This window comes from Terrapene carolina, unplaced genomic scaffold (assembly GCF_002925995.2).
Source record: "Terrapene carolina triunguis isolate 2854851 unplaced genomic scaffold, T_m_triunguis-2.0 Scaffold66, whole genome shotgun sequence".
In the NCBI taxonomy this organism is placed as follows: domain Eukaryota; kingdom Metazoa; phylum Chordata; order Testudines; family Emydidae; genus Terrapene; species Terrapene triunguis.
The window spans coordinates 55524618-55547975 of NW_020664417.1; the positions used below are offsets into that span (position 1 = coordinate 55524618).

General features: G+C 37.4%; 1 protein-coding gene across 2 annotated transcripts in view; it reads left to right on the forward strand.

Annotated features, from left to right (window-relative positions):
• FRYL (FRY like transcription coactivator) overlaps positions 1–23358 on the forward strand; it is a 345908-nt gene that overhangs the window by 243253 nt on the left and 79297 nt on the right. Inside the window, exons 37-47 of one of the 2 annotated variants that reach the window (XM_026647943.2) lie at positions 4221–4371; positions 4734–4837; positions 6240–6425; positions 9046–9250; positions 10473–10594; positions 11144–11334; positions 12199–12293; positions 14440–15047; positions 15572–15669; positions 19182–19352; positions 20554–20694. In XM_026647943.2, coding sequence (XP_026503728.1) covers positions 4221–4371; positions 4734–4837; positions 6240–6425; positions 9046–9250; positions 10473–10594; positions 11144–11334; positions 12199–12293; positions 14440–15047; positions 15572–15669; positions 19182–19352; positions 20554–20694 — 2072 coding nt within the window. The remainder of the gene's footprint in view (positions 1–4220; positions 4372–4733; positions 4838–6239; positions 6426–9045; positions 9251–10472; positions 10595–11143; positions 11335–12198; positions 12294–14439; positions 15048–15571; positions 15670–19181; positions 19353–20553; positions 20695–23358) is intronic. The other variant, XM_026647941.2, reaches the window with a different exon arrangement.

Here is a 23358-nt window from a genome sequence, read left to right on the forward strand (position 1 = left end):
TCTGTATCAAGGCAGAGTTGACAAACCGGTTTCTGCCCGACAAAAGATGTTTATTCACCCGTCTCTTGGTCCACATGTAAATTAAGCATATAAGCCAACCCAGTGGAAGCCCTATTTGAAGTCAACAGTGGGATGTGAAATCAAAAGGGAAGCAGCTCACCAGAGAATAAGTTATAGGGGAAAGGAGTGTTATCCTAACTCTGCGGTACAGACAGTGAACTTTGGGGAATGTAATCAGAAGGCAAGGAAAGGAAAACACCCATTAATCCTCTACCTAGAAAGTAATTGGGCAGTGCAATTACATTCATGAAACAGGATCTCAAGCAGGCTTGGTTGAAAAGCTGCCAAGGACATTTGGGGTGAGATACACTTTAGGATGGAAGTTGGCCTGTTAAGTCTCTAGAAATTTGATTTTTTTTTAAATAGAAACCAAAAGGGTTACATATTATACTTTCTCACGATCTCTTGAATCTTGAACCTTTGACACTAATCTTTTTGTTTTCACTATAAATATATCTCAGTGCTGAGGTATTATACAAGCAGCTGATTCTGAGTTGAATCATTCAAGCTGGTGTGTACATTGTTCCCTTGGGGACTGCAGACCTGGTATTACTGTGAGCATTCAGATAAGGGGCTGGACACTTCAGGGGAAAGCTTCAAAGGGGCTTGGTGACTGGGGTGCACCTATTCTTAACCTGCAAGGTAAAGTAAGGGCTTGCATATCCCAGAGGAGATTGTTTGGGTGGCTAATAGGCTGGTGGTGTCAGGAAGCTGGCACCCAGTTAAGCTAAAGTCAATCTTCCTCTCAGTGGAGGCAGGGGTGTAACAAAGTGATTCACAGTCCTGGCTACCCAGAGACCCTTCAAATTACCATGTTCTCTTTGCCAAGTACAATTTTCTCACGTGGGAGGTGGTCACTCCTTTCCTAGCTAAAATCCTGCAGGAGTACAGGGATGAGTTGAAAGAAACAATCAGAGGGTCAAGAGAAAGGTCAGGTTGGCCACAGATGCATCTGATACAGCCACAAGGTTGATGGCCATAGTTATCAGAATGAGGCAGATTTTATGGTTCTAGATGTCTGGCATACCAAGAGGACATTATAGAGGACCTACCCTTTGAGGCAATGGAGCTCTTATTAAAAAAAATATGAAGATATACCTATCTCATAGAACTGGAAGGCACCTTGAAAGGTCATTGAGTCCAGTCCCCTGCCTTCACTAGCAGGACCAAGTACTGTCCCTGACAGGTTTTTTTGTGTGCCCTAGATCCCTAAATGGCCCCCTCAAGGATTGAACTCACAAACCTGGGTTTAGCAGGCCAATGCTCAAACCACTGAGCTGTCCCTCCCCCCCCTTCTATTATGTACAACTAACAGTCCTCCCCAATTATGCATCATCAACAGGGTTTGAACCCTAAACCTCCAACACTGCAGCATAGACCTTTACCACTTCAGCTACAGAACTAACTACAGAACTTCAGCCAGAGTACAGACAAAGTGTTCCATTCCCTCAAGGACTTGAGCCACCGTATGGTCCTTGGCAATTTACACACTGGCTCCTTATAGGAAATGTGCAAGTACCAGCCCCAGCAGAGGTGCAGAAGACATTGTCCAACTCCTGGGACTGTCAGCCAGAGTACCAACACAGAAAGAATGTACATGATGCTGCTTGCCAGACTTCACCTGTGACCACTCAAGCTCTGGTTCAGGTTGGTCTGTTTCCCAGTGAAACACCAAATGAGCAAGAAGGTCATGGTTCTACTCAGACCTCACAGATCTGAAATGGTGGAAGGAAACCGAGAATATGCGTGGTTAAGTACTGTTCTCTGTCCCCTCCCCGACAATGACTTTAATCACAGGTACCTCAGAGATCCACTTGGACCATCTACAAATGCAAGGAATAGGGTCCCCGGAAGACATGGAGCTCCACATCAGTGTCATGGAGCTCAGAGCCACGAGGCTAGCCTGCCTGACCTTACTTCCTGTTCTTCACAATTCCACAGTGCAGGTCTTGATGAACATCATGTCAGCAATGCACCACATAAAGAAGCAAGGAGGCACAAGCTCTGGACATGGTGCCACAGATGCAAGTTAACCCTGATGGCTCGTCAGCTCCCAAGAGTCAGCAACAACCTTGTAACCCCCCTGAGCAGATATGTTACCACTCACAAGTGATCACTACAGAGATCTATCATAGAACTAATTGGGGGGTTCCTGTAATAGACCTGTTTGCCACCAAAGACAACACCAAGTGCCAGAATTTTTGTTGCAGAGAGGATATGAGCCTGGGGCTGTTGCCTGATGCCTTCCCTCTGCAGTGGAATCTAGGCCTCTTCTGTGCTGTTCCAGCCATTCTCTTGGTCCTCATGGTGATTTCCAAAATTCAAAAAGGACAGCCATGATTGTTCTCATAGGTCTGTACTGGCCAATGCAATTTTGGTTGACAGACATGCTACAGATGTTCATTCAACCACCAGTTCAACTCCCAGACTTCCTGGACCTGTTTTCACAGCACCGTGGGAAGATACTCCATCCAGACCCACCTGGATGACAAACAGGATGTTGTCTGGTTAAGTACCATGGACAGGGATTGCTTTAGACAAGTCCAGGACATCCTGATACAGAACAGGAAGATATCTACCAGAAGGACTTTTTCATCAAAATGGAAGAGGTTCTCAATAGGGATGACTCCACATGGCCTGGACCGTATGCAGGCTTTGGTACCAAAGTCTCCCAACTACTTCCTGCATCTGAAACAGCTTTTGTTTAGCACCACTAAGGTCCAAGTTGCAGCAATTTCAGATTGCCATCCATGGATAGTCATGCTTGGTCTTCTCTCACCCAATGGTATCAGAGTTCTTGAAGGGTCTGTTACCTACATTATACTGGTCAGGGAACTTGATTCTGCCTGGTACCTCAATGTCATCTTCTTGAGACTCATGGAGCCCCCTTCAAGCCCCTTTCAGAATGCTCCTTACTTCATCTGGCTCTGAAGACAGTCTCCCTAGTTGCAATCACTTTAGTCAGAAGAGTGAGCAAGCTTCAAATGCTTGTGGCTGATCCCCTCCCTATATCGTATTTCATAGGGTTAATGTGATCCTGAAACCTCACCCTAAATTAATTCCTAAGGTGGTCTCAAATTCTATCTGAATTAATCATTTAACATGCCTCTCTTCTTTGCAGTAAAAAATCCTCTTCATTGGGAGAGAAGAAGCAGCACACACTGGGCATTTCCAGAGCCTTTTTTTACTACATTGACAGAACCAAACTGTCTTTCTATTTATTTCTGGCTATAACTGGCCATTCCAAAGGACAGGCCATCTCAATACAAAGAATATCTAAGGTGGATAACATAATTCTTTGTGTGACAGATAACACTGTCTTTTCAGTTAGCTGGTGTATCTCTCCCACCAAATGCCAAGACTTATCCCACCAGAGCTCAAGCAGTATCCTCTGCCTGCTTCAGAAATGTGCCAGTTTCAGAGATCTGCAAGGCAGCAACATGGAGTAACCCACTGATTTTTGTCAAGCACTATGCATTGTACTTAGCTTCTAGAGCAAGTGCCATGTTTGGGAGAGCAATTCTACAAACCTGTTGGACTGATGCAGCTAATACTATTAATCCAAGTGTCCAGAAGGGGTGCTGTTGCTACTCACCTACAGTGAAATCCACACTGACAAATACTCGAAGAAAGAACAGTTACCTACAATAACTGTGGTTCTTTGAGGTGTTGTTAGTGTGGATCCCATAACCACCCTCCATCCCCATTTATGAAGTCCTATGCTTCCCTGGACTTTGATTGCAAGGGAACTAAGAGGGGGTTAGAGTTGTTCTGCCTTTTATGGGTTTGGATGGGAGCATAAGGAGACACAGGGAGTGTACGTGGCCCTGACAGACACGGTTATTCAAAAGATTCCAGTCTTGCGGACATGCAGCACTTGCTTACATGTGTGCTTACAGTGGGATCCACATTGACAACTTCATTTTGAAGACCCACAATTACTGTAGGGTAAGAAACCATTCTTTATTTTAACTTTTGTCTGAACGGCTTTTCTCGTCTGGACACTTCTGTTTCCCAGGATCTATAGCTTCAAATCCTGGGGCATTTTTAAAATTATTACTATGTAGAATATTAGGTGGAAGATTACCATTAGTAAATTGTACATTTTGCTTGGATTTACAAATCAAAAAGAAAAGTAAAAATAAATGTATTTTTGATAGGTGATTCAATGCCACTGTATTCTAACTGGCGACTGAAAGTGATGGAGCATAATCAAGGAGAGCCTCTACCTTTTCCACCTACTGGGGGTTGTTGGTCACCACTGGTGGATTATTTACCTGAAACTTCATCTCCAGGCATGTCTCTTCACAGGTAAATACTAACATTACATGAAAGTGACAGCAATTCAGTTCATATTAGTTTAAATCAAACTATGTCTTCATGCATGTGCTGTGTAAAGTAAGAATAGCCTTTCCTTATTCATTACATTTCCTGGGTTGCTTACAATTCAAGAAGTTACGATGTCTTAGCTACCTTTTGATTTGGAGGGCTAAAGCTTTTCACATCGGCTGTGTGGCTTCTTGTGACTTTGTTTTTTTCTTTCTTGCCTTTAAGACTTTCATAGTCTTAAAAGGGGATATTAGTTAAGAGTATCTTTAAAACTCCTACAAACCTTCAAAATGTAAACTACAATTGTATTCTGATCTCTTATCAATTTTTTTCTTTGTCTTTAGGTGTAACATAGCAGTGATCCTTTTGACTGACTTGATAATCGACCACAGTGTGAAGGTGGAATGGGGAGGCTACCTCCATCTTTTACTTCATGCAGTTTTTATAGGTAACAAAACTCTTACTGAAATATCACGGGTTTTATTTAAATTGAGGAAAACAGCAGTTTGTAATCTTGGTTTTGAAGATTATAGTAATTGAATTTGATGACAACAGCCTTTTGACATAACTACTCTTTTTTTCCAAGGCTGAATGAGATTAATATTTCTTATTATTTATTTATCAATAAAATCTTAGCAGAAAGTACAGAAAGGGTCTCTGGTGTATGAAATATTTTCGTCTTCTATGTTGTTGTGACAATCTGACTTTAAAAACTGACTTCCAATAACATAAAGGAAGAACACTTTTTCAAGTTGAAAAAAAATCCACTTTTTAAAAAAAATTTCCAGTCATTTTGCTTTATATAAATACAATACTAATAAGTGTCATCTTTAAAATTAACACTGTGGATAACATATAAAAGCTAAAACTTACTAAATGCCTGTAAGCAGAACGTTTTGGGCTAAATGCAGCCATGATGTAAGCAAGTGTAACTGCATTTACTTCAGTGAAGTTACACATATTTGCACCAGAGCTAAATTTGGTCTATTGTGTGATAGGTAATAAACTAGTGCATCTCTTTTCTCCTTCCTCTTGTACTCTTTTGGCCATATTTCCACCTTATTGTAGTCCATTGCTGCCCTTCACCCCCGGCCTCTCTTGGGCAGCATACATCTGCCCTGAACTTGTATCCCCACTTGATTTGGCCTTTTTCTCTTCTGAGCATATACAGTTAATCAGACAAGTGTGCTGGACTAGAGAACCTTTTCATGTTCCTAATGTTGCTTATTTCTTGAGACAAACATGTAGGTAGGAAATACAAGTGGGCATGAAAGTTTGGACTCCTTTACAAAGCATTGTCCATTGAGGCCATTTGTCCTTCTCCCCTTGCATAGAAGGTGCAATGAGCTTGGAGTACACTTAGTGTCCTCAGTGCTTCTCTTGTTGTTCTCCCCTGTGTTTTCGGCTCCATATTTTTCAGTATGGTGAGTCTTTCAATTTGTTTGAATTAAAATGGTTTTTTTTAGTACCTGTGTAATGGCAGGAATCATCCACAGTATAGCCTAGTTGGTTTATTGTATGAAATAAACAATACATTACCACACTGAGCAAGAGGGTGTTTGTTTTTTAAAACAGTAAAGCCAGAGAGTTTAATATATTGAAGTTATTATAGAAAAAATAGAAGGGGAGATGGAAGGAGCATATCCTCTGTTTCTCCAAATAGCCAAAATCTAACTCATTTTCAGTTGTTGGTGGTGAAGCTTTCTTTACCAAAAATAGATATCATTTGTAGAGATTGATATAGACCACTAGGACTGTGGCCGATTTTTAGATAGTACTAGAACTGTTGCTTATTTTAGTTAGCTGCATATTTAATTGATTAACCTTTCTATTTTCCTCTTTCATTTTAGGGTTTGACCACTACCACCCTGAAGTGTATGAGCATTGTAAACGCCTGCTTTTGCACCTGTTGATAGCAATGGGCTCCAACAGTAGTGTCCAGTCTGTTGCTTCTGTCCTTCTCAGGAACAGGGAGTTTAATGAACCCAGGGTGCTTACTGTCAAGCAAACTGCACATTTAGATTATACTTTCACAGGTAACCACAGCTACGTTGTTAATGTTTCATTAATTAAAACAACACAGAAGGTCACTTTTTGATTGGATTTAAATATTAAAATCTCCATTGTTTGTAATTTATTTCACTTCCAGTTTTGTCCAGTTGGATAAAATTTCTTTCTTCCTTGGATTTTTCATTAACCTAAAATTAATATAGATGTTAACATTTTGTGCGCAGTCATCATCAGCAGGAGCAGCACAGTTGAATGTTAATTGCTGGTTGCTGCTGCTGTGGAAACGGCAGAGGAAACTGTTAGTTGGTCATATAAAATAGCAACTACTTTTTTGTGATTTTAAAGGCGAAATAGGGAGATATTTCCTCTATATGTTACAGCAACTTTCAATTTTGGACATAAGCCTTTTGACATTGTATGATTTAATAGAATACCACAAAAATATTACAAGATTTTAGCATGACCTTTGCTTTTAATGTTGTGCAAAGAATATGAGAAGACATAAAATATCTGAAATTATCATATAGTATGAGAAATCAGTACATTTCACTGGAAACATTTTTTTATGAGAGCTTCACTTTTGATTGTATCATAGATTTGGGGAAAATATGAACAAGAATTAATTTTGTTGACTCATGATATTTCATATTATCTTCAGCAGATGGCAGTACCTGTCACAACAAAATTGAAATAATATATTGTATATCTGGGAAGTATTTTTGTGTTACTTGAAGAAAAAATATTTTGTAAATTCTTGTGTAAATTTGGTGGTCAAGAATATGAGACACTAAAATCACTGGGTAGAGCCAGGCATATTGCAGGCATATTTTGTATAAACTTACCCATAGAACTTTACCAAATGCAACTCAGTTCTGATTTACAAAACCACTCTTGTTCCAGTCCTTGGGCTCTTGAGTAGAGATGGCCAGAGACACTCTATGTAAGTTGGGTTTGTAGTATGAAAAAACGTTCACTAGAGATCAGGATGAGAAGGCCAGCAAACTTTTGTTTAGTTCTGTCCACATTGAGGATTGAAACAGTGTCATTCGGGAGATTATCCCCACGTGGGGAATAAGCAAAATATTATAATAGTGATGTTTTTAACTTAAAATTAGCTGATTAATTTAATAAAATATCCTATATAAGCATTATTTCATGAATCACTGATACTTTTTGAATTTTGCAGTAGAACATTTTATAATTTAAAAATTATATTAAGACTAAATCCTGCAAGCAGATCTAGTAAATTATGGTTAAATAATTGATTTAAATGGCAAGTTATACAATTTTAATAAATTGCATCTTTTTGATGAGACCAAGGCCCACATCTGACAAGATACTAAGTGCTGATAGACCCCTTTGTGGAGCCCTGTTGGCCTAAATAGGGCTTCATGTGAATATATGGGCTATCTACGCAGAGAAACTTACGGGATCAGATCCTAAATATGTAGTTAAGGGACACAGACACTATAAAAGTAACAGTGACTGGAGAAATACTATCCATTTATGACCCAATTCTCCTTCCATCTGAAGAGTGCTCAGCATAAGCTGGGGGACTGATGGTGGGGGTTGGCTGCAAAGTTTTCTTTAAGCAACTTTTGCCCCCCACAATCCAATCCTGCAGCTGTGCATATATCAGTCCAGAACACAGCGAAGGCTAATGGTCTACATCAGGTGCTAGTGTCCCTCAGCACTCCAACTGCTGACCTCAGCTAACCAGACACAGACAAACCCTGGCTGTGCCTTCATTATCCTTGGCTCCATTACCTGTTACAGTACTTGGGAGAATGGTGGTATAGAAGCTATGCAGATTGTATTTTGCAGATGGTTCCCATGTGAAGAGAGAATGTGCCAGTAGCCAGATTAAGCTGATTTTTAGAGCTGCTTTATACATCTAGAGTGGCACAAAACAGCTCTACCTTATTGGTGAATCAGCCTTACGTATTAGAGTTTAATAATTAAATTCAGTTGTGATCAGATTACATTTCAATCAAAAAGCCAATCTGCATTATCAGGAAGCAGCTTGTATTCTTGACTTCTACTCTACAAGCGTGTGTGTTGTAATGCTTTCAAGTTCAACTACTGAATCAACTTGTTAAAGATGTGATGCCTACAAGTGCAGGGACTGATGGGTTGTCACTTCACCAGAATACTAATATAAAAATGAATCCTGCAGTCATTACTATGATTGTAGTTATGGACGGGTTATTCCTTATTATTTATTTAGGCCCCAATTATGCAAGGATTTATACATGCGCTTAACCTTAGGTATGAGTATTCCTGTTGACTTCATTAAGTCTCCTTGCATGCATAAAGTTAACATATATGTGTTTGCAAGATCAGGGCTTTACTGGTAAAATACCGTAAACTTTTTAATAATTCTCTTTTGAAACCTGTCTCATAAAATGGGTAATTCGTATGACATAGTTTTAAATTTTATATTTTCAGTGTTGGCATTGCAAACAGATGCTATATTGGTGGCTTAGAAGGTGAAAAGGAGCATCCTGTATATTCAGTTTGAAAATATTTTAATTATTCTAATCAAAGTGCATCTTTTGAGAACCAGTGCATCATACTAATAATTTTTTTTGAAGTCTAATGTGAAAATGCCAAACTATAATATAATCGTAGTTGTTTTTCTTTCAGCAGGTGTTAATGATTTTATACCTGATTACCAGCCCTCCCCAATGACAGACTCAGGGCTTAGTTCAAGTTCTACCTCTTCTAGCATCAGTTTAGGAAATACCAACGCTGCCATTTCTCATCTGCACACCACAATCCTCAATGAAGTTGACATTTCAGTAGAGCAGGATGAAAAAGTGAAAACACTCATGGAATTTATTACCTCAAGGTAACACTTCATGGTCGAGATGTATGGTGTATGGAAATATGGCAAAATAACATATTATTTGGCATGAAGTTGACTATTTTTCTCTTCTGTTTATCATCAGTAAGATCTTGAATCTGATCTTAAATACTCTCTTGTTGTGTGCATGTTATGTGTATATATAATAGCTTTCAAACCATTCTACTTTCTCTACATCCTAAGGGCAGTTGATTGGCCATCTTTCCTCCTGAGACTTCAAAAGGCCATTGATTGGTGTACTCCCCACTGATTGGGAGATCCCCTTCCCCATGGAAAGCTTTTCAGGGTTTCAACCCCTTTCCTCTCTTCAGCAACTCGAGTCCCACAACTGCTTCCTTTAAAGACAATTGAACCACATTCTGGGATCTGGTGGGCTGCAGAATATGCTACATGCTTAATAGAGCCCCATATCCTTCCCTACAGAAGATACTTAAAGGTCTGTTCAGAGAGCGTCTTGAAGGCTGTTGTGGGGACCTGGGTTTGTATGGATCTTCAAGGTGGCCTGGAGATAGAGAGGGCTTGTATGTTAACTGGGGAAGTAGGAATTGGTGGCAAAGTTTAGTTATAAAACTGGCAACTTTCAAAGGGTTCCTATTTTCATATGATAATTTGTTTGGTGCTTTCAGAATCATATAAATAGAGCCGAGAGGATACAAAATTTGATCTGCATCCGATCCGCAGTCTTAAAAATGATCCATGATCCTTGGATATAAAGTGGATATCCACAGATTTGCAGGGCTGAACATATAAACCTGAAACTCTAAGTAGATCTTAGTGGTCAAAAACTTGATTTTGGTTTGTAGAAACTGTGCAAACCAAAAAAGAGAGTTTTTACACAGCCCTAGAACTTTACAGTAATGTGGTGGTGGGTTGTGGTATTTTTGCAGATGTGTAGCGTCAGTTGGAATTACTTGCCATTAGGGTAACTACACATTCCCCCTCCCTAAATTCCTCCTACAGTTTCAATTGGATTGAATATGTTGCTTTGTTTTTTGTCTTAATTGTTATATAGTATTGCGGCACATTTTTAAACAGCTGCCATATTTCACTCCAGAGAAATCTGTGTTTCAGTATACTGTATATAGTTGATAAAGTCTTCTGGAATTCTTCTAGGTGAAAAGTACTGCATAAATGGATAATGATAATAGAGGTTATGTTTTATACTTTTATGCTATGCTACGTTATATGTTGGGTTTTATATTTCTAGGAAAAGAGGGCCACTTTGGAATCATGAGGATGTTTCAGCCAAGAACTCTAGTATAAAGAGTGCTGAGCAGTTAACTGTGTTTCTAAAACATGTGGTGTCTGTGTTTAAGCAGTCAAGTTCAGGTATGTTAGAAAAGAATGAATACATTGTAGAATTTCAATAAAATAAAAATCTTTGTGAAATAAATAAGAACTTCTCTTTCAGAAAATATGCATAGATTTCCAGGCTTCTGCTTTCAGCCAATAGATGTTGCACTTTTAAGTGACACAGTTCATAACTATGTTCAGACTTGGATATGTCAACATAATGTGCACTTGGAGAGAGAGAAAATATATATTACAAGCTTACTGCGGTTATTTATTGTTTAAAGTTTGTATCTTTCTTTCCGTCTGTCTAATTTAATATTTAATACTTCTGTTTAAGTTTATGGGAAAGCTGCTTATGTGATTGGATGGATCTTTGTGAGGGATTCCAATTTAGCAAAGGGGATGAGGAAGAAGTAGTAGTCGATAAAACTAGCTTAAAAGCCAACACAGAGTTGACTATAATAATCTTGTCAGTAGAAAAAAAAGTGTGCAATAACACTGGTAATGTATGTAATAATTACAACTTTCTTTTCTTTTCTTTTTTTAAATCTGCTGTGTTATTTGGACATACATTTGCTTTCATAGCAGGATTTCAGTTGGAGCATCATCTTAGTGAAGTTGCTTTGCAAACTGCACTTTCTTGCTCCTCTCGACACTATGCTGGGAGATCGTTTCAGATATTCAGGGCTCTGAAGCAGCCTCTTTCTGCATCCACGCTTTCCGACATTCTCTCCAGGCTTGTGGAAACTGTAGGAGATGCAGGAGAAGAAGCACAGGTATTTGCATATTTTCTTATTTTCTCTCCCGTGCAGCCATCTGACTCATAATTTTCCCATTTTATTAAACAACATTTGAATTGTATTTTTAATACCATAATAAAAGATAAAAGCACTATGATGGGCTCAGCTGCATTTTCTCCTTAAATGAAGAAGAAAGGGGTATTAAAAGTGATGTGACTGATATCTGATTTAACTTCTGTAACACTTTGAATTTTCACTTCTGAACAACAGAACCAAAATAATTCATGGTTATGCTGAGCACTTTGTTTTCAAAGGCAACCCAGTAGCCTCCAAACATTTACTTTCAGAGACTCTGCAGTCTGAACTAGATGTCTCAGGTGAAGTAATCTGCTTCCTGGCAGCACCCATACATTTTATAATTCAAAATATGCCTCAAGTATTTTAAATAAAACAATATAATATTAAAGAAGAAACAACTATTTTAGTGTGTTCTGATATTTAGATTTATCGGCAACATATTGTATCTTCACAGTTTAATATCACTCCTTGTAAACCACAAAAAGAGGAACTGAGTCATAAAGTATAAACACACCCAGGGGAATAATGGAACTTGATAGTTATCTTGTGAGAGGTATTGGACCAGAGAATATAACACACATAAATTCATGATTGTGTCATTACTTAGTTTAAAATTAAATTGTATAGTGTTGTTTGTTTTACATTGAATTTGCACCATTAATTTGCGTTGTGCATCATTAGGACCATGGTGTAATTAGATCAGAAAGTTATGAATCAGTCCCTAACATTGTTTGTTCTATTTGTATATCACAATCAAGAGGTCCTATGCAATCTGCACTGTTGTACATACTATAACATATAATAACCTTGGTTCTTTTTCAGGGTTTTGTCATAGAGCTACTTCTGACTCTGGAATCCGCCATTGATACATTGGCTGAAACTATGAAGCATTATGATCTTATATCTGCACTTTCTCAGTAAGTACTTATACTAGTCAAACTACAGTATTCATGGGAACTATTAGTTGTTTATTACTCATATAATCAAAATGTTTCTGCCATCATTTTATTTTAAACTTAATACAACGACAGCATGCTGTTTTCAAATGTTCATCTCTTTGGGCTCTTAGTCAAATTTCCTGAAACTGACCTCAGTTACTCCTTACTTTTTCTATTGCTAGGTGGTAGAGCAAATTAGGCACTTCTAAATCAGTGAGTTTTTCTCAATTAAGAAGGGGAGAATTTGTAAATCAAATTTGTTAGATCTGGGTTCTGTTCACATCCATGCTGCTGAACTATTGTACCTCAATTCTATGAACCATTGAGTTCAGTTCTGATTAACTTTAGTGGAAATGAGGGCACTCACCATCTTTTAGGATCAGAGCCTACCTGACTGTGGTTGTCACATAAGCACTCCATGCCTCAGTTTCCCCATGTGTAAAATGTAGGTAATGATACTAATATTTTTTAAGTGCTACAAGATCTCTGGATGAAAATTGCTATATCATGGTAGGTATTATTTATATTAATTAGGATTACAATAATTTGTAAACCAAATTTCTTCTTCTACAGCAGATACCAGACCACATTTAGAGCTGCCTACTCGGCATTCCAAATTTGTTGCGTTTTTTTTTTTAAGTGTAAATAAAGGTCTGTAATTTTTCTTCCCCCTTCTATGTCAAAACTGGTTCAATGGATTGTTATCAAACTTTCAAAAAATTCTCATCTTGTGTCTGAGAGCAGACTTGAAAAATTACATTGTAAATATTATGGTTCCCTTTGCCCCCAGGGACTTGCTATATTAAAAAGAAAATGAGCCTGGCCAAGCATAATTATGTATTGTGCTACAAATGTTCCTTTCACATAAGGCTCTTGCCAGCTATTCATGCTTTTTTTCACATCAAGATTGGATTACTGAAATGTGTGCACTTGAATAGAACTTGGAAACTTCATCTAGTGCAGAATGAAGCTACTCATATACTTTGAGACACTTCATGCATGAAGTATGATTTGTAGCCAATGTTAATGTCCGTTTGGTTTCTGAGTACAATGCAAAGAGTTAGTCCTATGTAGTTGGGGTCTTGGATACCTTAGAAACTGCCTCTCTTTGTGTTTAATCCTGGCATTTGAAATCAGCTACAATATTTCTCACCATTGAACACTGACCATAATGGGAGTTGAGGGTGTTGAGTACTTTACAGGTTCAGGCCCTAAGTCCCAGACTTTAGGAGCTGATGGTAAGGCATTGTCAGTGGAAGGTCCCGACTGGAATTTGCTTTCCCCACTGGTCTGGTGAAGCTCAAAAGTTTATTGAACTTCGGGGAATTTGCTACCCATGTCTTTTCACTTGGGCTTTGGATTTAAGGCCTGTATTACAAGGGGTTGAATTTCTGGGGTGGTATAAGGGAGGTGTTTTTAGTATTGAGATGTATTCTAGGATCTAATATATGTGCCTACTGGTGTTGAAAGATGCGTTTTATAAACTGAAAAAATAATCCATACTCTCATGCCCCTCTACTACTCAAAAGATGAAATAGGTTATTGGGGTTTCTCTGTATAGATTTAAGCTTAGTTCAGAGGTTATTGATTACAATGTGGCATTTATACTGTATATCTACATAACATGGGTTCCAGAAAATTTTGATATCTTTAGTAAATGCTCTTGAGTCTCAGTGTGAAAGTCCATTGAAAGTATGGATCTGTCTAGGATGCTACCTTAAGAGAAATATAAGGACATGTAAATAACCTCATTTCTTAATTCCCTCTCTTTCCTCATCTGTAAGAAAATATATGGGAATTCCAAATCTTCATTCTTAGACCACATTTTTCAAGTTCTTAATCAGTATGTCTAATTGTACTAGGTCCCTTGTTGGCTCTCTTACCTTGGTAATTTCTTATGTCTGGAAAACATTTTTTCCCTAGCTGTAGTGTTAAAGTAACAAGGCAGTCTCTCTCAGAGGACTTCATTATGACATAAGTGTTTCTTGAGACTTACTTACTGATAGTAAAATATACTCTGCATGTGCTGGAGGATTGATTTTTGGAGCCTTTATTTTTTAGGATGTACATTATTGAAGGTCTGACATTGTGCATGCAATAATATATTTCATTGCTTTTATTTTAGAACCTCATACCATGATCCTGTAATGGGAAACAAGTACGCAGCTAACAGAAAAAGCACTGGACAGATAAATCTAAGCACAAGTCCTATTAGTAGTGGCAGTTGTTTGGGATATTACAGCAATGCAAGGAGTAACTCTTTGAGACTGAGTTTAATTGGTGACCGGAGAGGTGACCGTCGACGGAGCAACACACTGGATATAATGGATGGAAGAATAAACCATGGTGGAAGCTTAGCAAGGACTAGAAGCCTCTCCTCTCTGAGAGAGGGAGGAATGCATGATGTGCGGCCCACTACTGATCCTATCAATCTGATGGCCACCATATTTTGGATTGCAGCATCCTTGCTAGAATCAGATTATGAATATGAATACCTCCTGGCTCTCAGGCTCCTCAACAAACTGCTTATTCACTTGCCTCTTGATAAATCAGAGAGTCGGGAGAAGATAGAAAAGGTGCAGAGTAAACTGAAATGGAATAACTTTCCAGGCCTTCAGCAGCTCTTCCTTAAGGGCTTTACCTCAGTGTCTACACAGGAAATGACAGTTCACCTCCTCAGTAAACTCATCATGGTCTCCAAACATATATTGGTTGATCCCTCCCAATTAGCAGGTATCTTTAATCAAGTTATATGTAACAATATTGAATTTGGTAGTAGGTTAACTGAAAAATAAATTAATCTTTGGCATTAAAATCAATAGTGATATACATTGCCAGTGAAGAGCAAAAGTAAATCCTGTGGTCCCCAGCATTGTTATGCTAGGTACAGTGTAGATTAGGATCATTTGTCTAGAGATCCAGTGCAAAGTATACCTGCTGGGAAATTGGAATTGTATATTACATTATAGTAAATTTGTTTCCAAAGTAAGTAAGAAAATAGTTTTTTCCTTCTAAAACCATTTAGTCATAGTGGCCTTGGTTTAGTGCTATTCTAAACTTTTGCATATTCTCATAGGAGCTTGCCATTGTGCTGAATAAGAGCACTGAGTTACTTAATAATTTTGTTTAACTGATTAGGTGATCATTCTACTTCCATCTTAAATAATAAAGCAGTTTTGGTTACAGAGATCTTGTTTTTAAAATACTAAAAGTTTGTTGTGTGCTCACATAACTCAGCACCATTTGTTTGTCTGCAGGATTTCCTCTTAACATCTTATGCTTACTGCCTCATCTAATCCAACATTTTGATAACCCAACTCAGTTCTGTAAAGAAACAGCAGACAGGATAGCGAAGGTATGTAAATATTTTTAAAATAACATTCAGGGAATTATTCACAACTTAGGCTTTCACTTTTACAGCCAAAACAGAGATGTACCTTTCATACCAATTATCTCTGTAAAGTATTACAATGCTGCTTTTCCACTAAATTTTCTTCTTCCATGTCTAAGATCTATCTATAATAATTGTGTTAATGAGAAGTAATTGTTCTCTAAGAGCCTGATTTAAAGTTCACTGAAGTCAAGGGGAGTATTTACACTGAAATCAGTGGTCTTTGGATCAGGCTCTAAGAACTCCCCTATAGAATCAGAGTACCCATTAGGCTTAACCTATAAATTGGGAAGGTAAGAAGCAATTCTTCCTATTGCTAGTGTTGCAAAAGACTCTCTCTTTTTTTTTTTTAATAAAAAAAAAAAAAAGAGATGGTTGTCACAGCTAGTGGAACTTAATTTCTTTAAATCACATTTATAGTTTATAATTTTCAAGTGCATTTCACAGTTTAATTCTAGTAAGGAAATGATCCTTACCTTTGAGACTGGTGTGTATTGAAAAATAAGTAATGTACAGTTTTTGTTATTTGAAAACAATGATTATCTTGTGGAAAATTGAATGACTTCTTAAATTGTCTTCTTTGTGAAAGTGGGGTAAAATATGCACCAGCAGTTTCCAAATGAATCAGTGGACTATTGGTGGTCCCCAGAGCACTTCATTGGAAAGAAGAGCATGGAAATGGAAATAAAATGGCACCTACACAATAGGGCAGGCAATGTGACCTACTGGATAGAACACTGGACTGAGACTTGGGAGACTTGAGTTCTATTCCAGAATCTGCAACTGGCCTGCTGGGTGTCCTTGTTTAATTCACTTCACTGCTCTATGCCTCAGTTTCCCTATCTGTAAAATAGGGATAATCATACTGACCTCATTTTGTAAAGTGCTTTGAGATCTGCTGAGGAAAAGTGCTATGTAAGAGCTAGGTAGTAGTATTGTTATACGAGCAGGAGAGGAACAAAACTGCCCTCAGGCAGGATCCATAGTGTGAATGGAGCTGCCAGTTACCAGAGGGAGGGGAATGACCAGAGAAGGGAACAAGGCAGCTAGGTATATGTTCAAGGGAACAGATAGAATAAAGGACTAGGTGTTAGGGCATGTTCAAGGGAGAGGAGGAGAAGGGTGCAGGCAACAGAAAAGTATATGCTGAAGAGCAGGAGGATAGAGGAAGAGAACTGGTGGGGGGAGGGAGATTAAATGAAGATCAGCAGTGAGCAATGTAATTAACTTTTTTTCAAAAAGAACAAAACGCTTATTCCATTAAAGGCAGTTAAAATACATAAGCACTTTTATTAATAGGGCTGTCAAATAATCGCAGTTAACTCACGCGATTAACTCAAAAAATTAATTGTGATTAATCATGATTAATCGCACTGTTATACAATAGAATACCAATTGAAATGTTGTAAATATTTTTTGATGTTTTTCTACATTTTTAAGTATATTGATTTTAATTACAACACAACATACAAAGTGTACAGTGCTCATTTTAGATTATTTTTTATTATAAATATTTGCACTGTAAAAATGTCAAACAAAAGAAATAGTATTTTTCAATTCACCTCATACAAGTAGTGTAGTGTAATCTCTTTATCATGTAAATCCAACTTACAAATGTAGATTGTTTTGTTTTTGAATGCCGTTATGTAACCCAAAAAAAAAATGTAAAACTTTAGAGCCTACAAGTCCACTCAGTACTTCTTGTTCAGCCAAACGCTAAGACAAACTAGTTTGTTTACATTTACGGGAGATAATGCTTTTTCTTTACAATGTCACCTGAAAGTGAAAACAGACGTTCATGTGGCTCTTTTGTAGCCGGCATTGCCAGGTATTTACATACCAATTATGCTAAACATTTGTATGCCCCTTCATGCTTCGGCCACTGTTCCAGATGACATGTGTCCATGCTGATAATGGGTTCTGCTTGATAACCATCCAAAGCAGTGCGGACTGAAGCATGTTCATTTTCATCATCTGAGTCAGATGCCACCAGCAGAAAGGTCGATTTTCTTTTTTGGTGGTTCAGGTTCTGTAATTTCCACATTGGAGTGTTGCTCTTTTAAGACTTCTGAAAGTATGCTCTACACATTGTCTCTCTCAGATTTTGGAAGGCACTTCAGATTCTAAAACCTTGGGTCGAATGCTGTAGCTATCTTTAGAAATCTCACATTGATACCTTCTTTGTGTTTCGTCAAATCTGCAGTGAAAGCGTTCTTAAAATGAACAACATATGCTGTTTCATCATCCGAGACTGCTATAATATGAAATATATGGCAGAATGTGGGTAAACCAGAGTAGGAGACACACAATTCTCCCCCAAGGAGTTCAGTCACAAATTTAATTAACACATTATTTTTTAACGAGCATCATCAGTCTGGTTAACTGTGCATTGTGTGAAAAAATACTTCCTTTTGTTTGTTTTAAACCTGCTGCCTATTAATTTCATGGGGTGGCCCCTAGTTTTTCTGTTATGAGAAGGAGTAAATAGCACTTCCTCATTTACTTTCTCCACACCAGTCATGATTTTATAGACCTCTATCATATCCCTTCCTTAGTTGTCTCTTTTCCAAGCTGACAAGTCCCAGTCTTACTAATCTTTCCTCATACGGCAGCTGTTTCGTACCCCTAATAATTTTTGTTGCCTCTTCTGAACTTTTTCCAAGTCCAATATATCATTCTTGAGATGGGGCGACCACATCTGCACACAGTATTCAAGATGTGGGCGTACCATGGATTTATGTAGTGGCAATATGATATTTTCTGTCTTATCATCTATCCCTTTCTTAATGATTCTATTTGCTTTTTGACTGCTGCTGCACCTTGAGTGGATGTTTTCAGAGAACTATCCAACAGTAAAAATGTTTAATGTTTACTGATAAGAACATCATTTGCCAGATTTTCTGCCCAGACTTCCCTGGTTTAAAACAGATTTAACGTGAGCAGTAAGTCCACTTGAAGCATGGATGCAGTGGTGCAAGCCACTCAGAGTGCCTGTCACATTATTAGGGAACCTGTAACTAAGTTGTACAGCTCCAGAAGTGTGGATGGGGTGGAGTGGAAAAGTAAGAGCAGCCTAGGCAGGAACAGAGCCAGGCCTGTCAGGAGATTTACCCTTCCCAGGCAGCCTTCACTGATCAGATTTTATAGCTGCCCTCTCATGAAACCCCCTCCAGTACAGCTACCCGTAAAGGCATGACTCTAGCCCTAGGTGGTTATTTTATTTTAACAGTGTAAGTACGCTGCACATTTTTTATATTGAATAGTCATTTTAAATCTTTTCAGCAGTTTTCTATATTATTTTTATAGCAAATTGAAATTCTTGAGCCTATGTATGTAAAATATAGATGTTCTTGTGGTTACTTTGTCCTTGCTGTTACTGAAAAATAAATCCTAAACCTTCAGAAAAGTATTACACATTCTATATACTCAATAATTTAGTGGGTGAAGGAAGTTAATTTTTGTTTTTTGTTTTGTAGGTTTGTGCAGAGGAGAAGTCACCAACCCTTGCCAATTTGGCGCATATGATGAGTTTATACAGTACACACAGTTATTCCAGAGACTGTTCTAACTGGATTAACGTAGTGTGTAGATATTTGCATGACTCCTTCTCAGATACCACGTTTAGCCTTGTAACTTATCTTGCAGAGGTAAATTTTACTGAAAATGTATTTCATTTAGACAGCCTGATTTAAACCATGCCTTTATTGATAGCACATTTTTTATTTTTCACACTCCTGAAAATTGAAAAAATATATTTAGAAAATCTTCTATGGAATGATATTAAAAGATTGTAGGATTTGGAGGGGAGAGGGTGGCTAAAACCATTTTTGAGTAGTGAATCTGAATTTTTAAATTGAAATAGTCATCCCGCCAATGGCGGGTCCATTTTTCTATGGCAGTACTATTTTGTAATCAATCTTAAGTTCTGTCCCTTTACATCAGTTACTGGCACAGAGCTATTATTGCTCCTTTTTCATTCCTATCAAAGTCTGGATAAAGTATATATATTTTGGTTTTAAAGAAATATATTTAGGATATATATTAAAAGAAATTGTCTGATCCAGATTAAGCTGTAATTTAAAGTTGCTCTCAGTAGAAAATAAATTTTAATCAGAGAGTAAAGATGTAAATATTGCGTGGCATATTTTTCTAAATGCTTTGAGCATGCAAAATTTAGTGAATAGTTCTACAAGCCCTCCATGTACAGAACTACCATTGTCTCTAATAGAAGTGCTCTGCATGGAGAGCTTACCAAAACTGGCTCTTAAAATGCATTGCTTAAAACTGACAACCCTGATATCTCTTGATTTTTATTTTTCCCTGTACGAATCTTTGAGTTTGTGTGAATATTTTATTGATAAAGACCATAGCAATTGTATGGATCAAACTTCTATAAGCCTTATAGATCATAAGTCCTGTATATAACATTATTTGCAGTTTTTCCTGTTCTTGTACAGTATGTTAAAGAAGCATATATATATATAAATTCAGGGAGCTTTGGGATTTAGAAGAGTTGTTTTATTTAGTCTGAAATATTTTGCTTGTAGGTGCTTTAGACCTGTGCTAACATTTAAAGTATCACCAAAATTACATTACTTAATGAATGAAAAATGTGAATACAGAAGAAAAATATTGGAATAGAAAATACAGTTCTATTGTACTCTGCTATATTCTCTTTTCCAAGCCAGATCTTGAAGTTTTAAAATAAATCTTTAATTCACCACATGAAAGGGAAAAAAGAAATCTATATCAAAGTTAGCTAGCATTTATTATTGTATAATGATCTTTGTACCCTGTGCTGCCATCAAGCAACCTGATTAAAATTCACTTTTTCAATTATATTTTTAGCTGTTAGAGAAAGGGTTACCCAGCATGCAGCAATCTTTATTGCAGATCATTTACAGTCTTCTGAGTCATATTGACCTGTCTGCAGCACCAGTGAAGCAGTTTAATCTGGAGATCATAAAGGTTATTGGTAAATATGTTCAGGTAGGTATTCTGAAAATGTAAATAACCAGAAAACATTGTATATTTATGAAGTCAAGAAAAATTTCATGCAGATGCACTTAGCACTATTTTTGAATGCAGATTATTGAAAAGTATAGTCACTTGACTAAAATGCTAAGTGAAATCCAGTAGTGTTTTATAAATAATGAACCCAAACCTGTATACACTTGCCTATGTATTTAACTTTACTTACATTAGTAGACTTACTGACTTTAATGGGACTACTTACATGAGTAAATTTATACACATATTTATTTACAGGTTTGGTCCTCTCTATGTATATAGTGATAACAAAATATGAGCTTTCAGCTATCCCAGTGCAATTTTGTGGATAAGGGAATATGTTTACATCCAAATACTGCAGAAATTCCTTCTTTAGGCATATTTGTTTTCAAAGAGAAGCTTCACAGTTAAATGCTTATTTGAATTACTTGCACCAATATTAATGTTCCTTAGATGGACATGGACACAGACACATTAAAATACAGCTTCATGAAATTCAAGTACGTTTCTTTAGATGATAGCAACCATAGATGACAAAATTGTGCCCCTGGTAATTTACTGTTTGACATTTGCAACCCAGTTTATAGAAAATGTAATCCCTGGGAGAAATTTGGGCTTTTTGTAGAAAAACTTTACAAACATGCCTGAAGCATATAATCATTTCAATCTACAAAGTTCTGATTTTTTTTCTTTATCCATCAACTTTATTGTGAAATGTAGTTCCACAAAATGGCTTAATCATAATTAACCAGGAAGAGTAGTATTTTCTGGACATTTTGTTATGATAGATATGCACTTTAGTTATTGTCCTCTTGTCAGGAGACATTAGGCATAACTGGATGATCAGTGTAACCATAGTTTGCTGGCCTGACATCTGCTCTCTTCACCTTTAACTTCTTTAGGAACACTTTTTAAAATCTCTGTTGAATATAATCTTAATTAGTAATTATGTGAAGAAGAAATTAGCCATTGGAATGCTGGTGGTAATGAAAGGAAAGTACATAGTTGTAGCTGGATGCTTTGGCAGAGTGGAATTTGTTCTTTTCAGTAACACGAAGTAAAAAAAGAAAAGAAAAGAAACATTTTTATCATGCTTTAGACATGGTAGTATTGGCTAGTTTCTCAGGACTCTACAGTGAGAATCTACTGTTAATAACTAAACTTAGTAAAGAACTATCCGAGGCTGAGAGTACATTTGTAGTGAGATGTAGACATGCACTGGGCACATCGTAAGACTGAAGGCCAATAGATATCCATTACCAGTAAAGGTGCAGTTATTACTACAACCTGGAGAGTGATTGTTTATCTTATAAAATTGTAACTTTTAAAAAGTAACTTTTATTTATTACCTTTTTAAGAAAAAATATTTTTTACAAATATGTGAAACACGTTGATAAAGAGACTTGCCATATATGTAAATGTTGTTTAGCTATTATATATATATTTTCAAAGACTGGAAGCTTTTTCAGTCAGGGAGAATCCTAAAACTTTGAGCAACCCTGCTGATATGCATCTTCTGATGTGTTTTCTCTTTCCTTTCTCTTTCTCTCCTCTCCTCCCCCCACCATCTTCCCAGCTGGAACTGCTCACTATTTTGAAGGCCATCAATGTTCAATTAAAGAGAGTGCACTTAGCCCATATGCTTCCTGTTGTGTTCTCATACTCTTGTCCTGATTACTTCAAGGGCTGCTTTAGCCTCACCCCATATAAAATGCCTGTAGATGCTTCTGCTTTGTTTATGTGGGGGTCCCTGAAACTGATAAAGAATAACACATTTTTATGTGTATATTATTAGATTTAACCTGCACTGAAGTCTAAATAGTTAAAGTAAAGCTGCAGGAAGTTATATAATCTTTTCAAAATTTTGCTGAAGGGCTTTTAAAATAACATTAGAACAAATAAAGCAACAATCTTGGCAAAAATCCATCTAGTCCAGCTGTTGTGTTGTGAACTTGCTGTTTAAAATGAAATTAACAATTCTGGATGATTTAAAAAAAGACTCCAGTAAAGCTGCTTGAATTCTGAAATGGCAGAAGGAAGAAGAGGAAAATAGAGCCACTTCCCTGGAGCACTTTTAAATTTGAGCAAACTGCTTCCTTCCTTCAAGCACCAATTCATGATACAATCCTTTGGAAGACTAAAGCAATAATACTTTAGTACGTAATTTTAAAATGTTTGTTCCAGTAGAAACTGCTTCAGTGGTTTTGGTTACTCTTCATATAGAAACACAAATACCTTCGTGCTTTCTTCCATGCTGCCCCCACACAATTGATAAGTGCTTCTACGCAGCCACATCATTAGTCACCTACAAATCCCTCCTCCAAAGTCTGATGCCTACACAAAATTTCACAATTGGTAATTTCACTCATGTGGAGAGATCACTGCCTTACATGCAGGTTAATATTGTCTCATAGTTTCCTTGCTCACCCATCTGTCTGCATCCAGCTAGTCTCTTGTCTTATATTTAAACTCCTTGGCGCAGGGATGATGTTTTTGTTCGGGGTTTGTACAGAGCCTAATACAGTGGCATAGTCAGGATGGGACGCTTGGGTGTGCCCTGACTTCGGGTGGGTGGGCATTGAGAGGGAGCAAAACGGGGGGGGAGGGCTGGAAGGATCAAGCCACTTCCTCCTCACCCTCTCT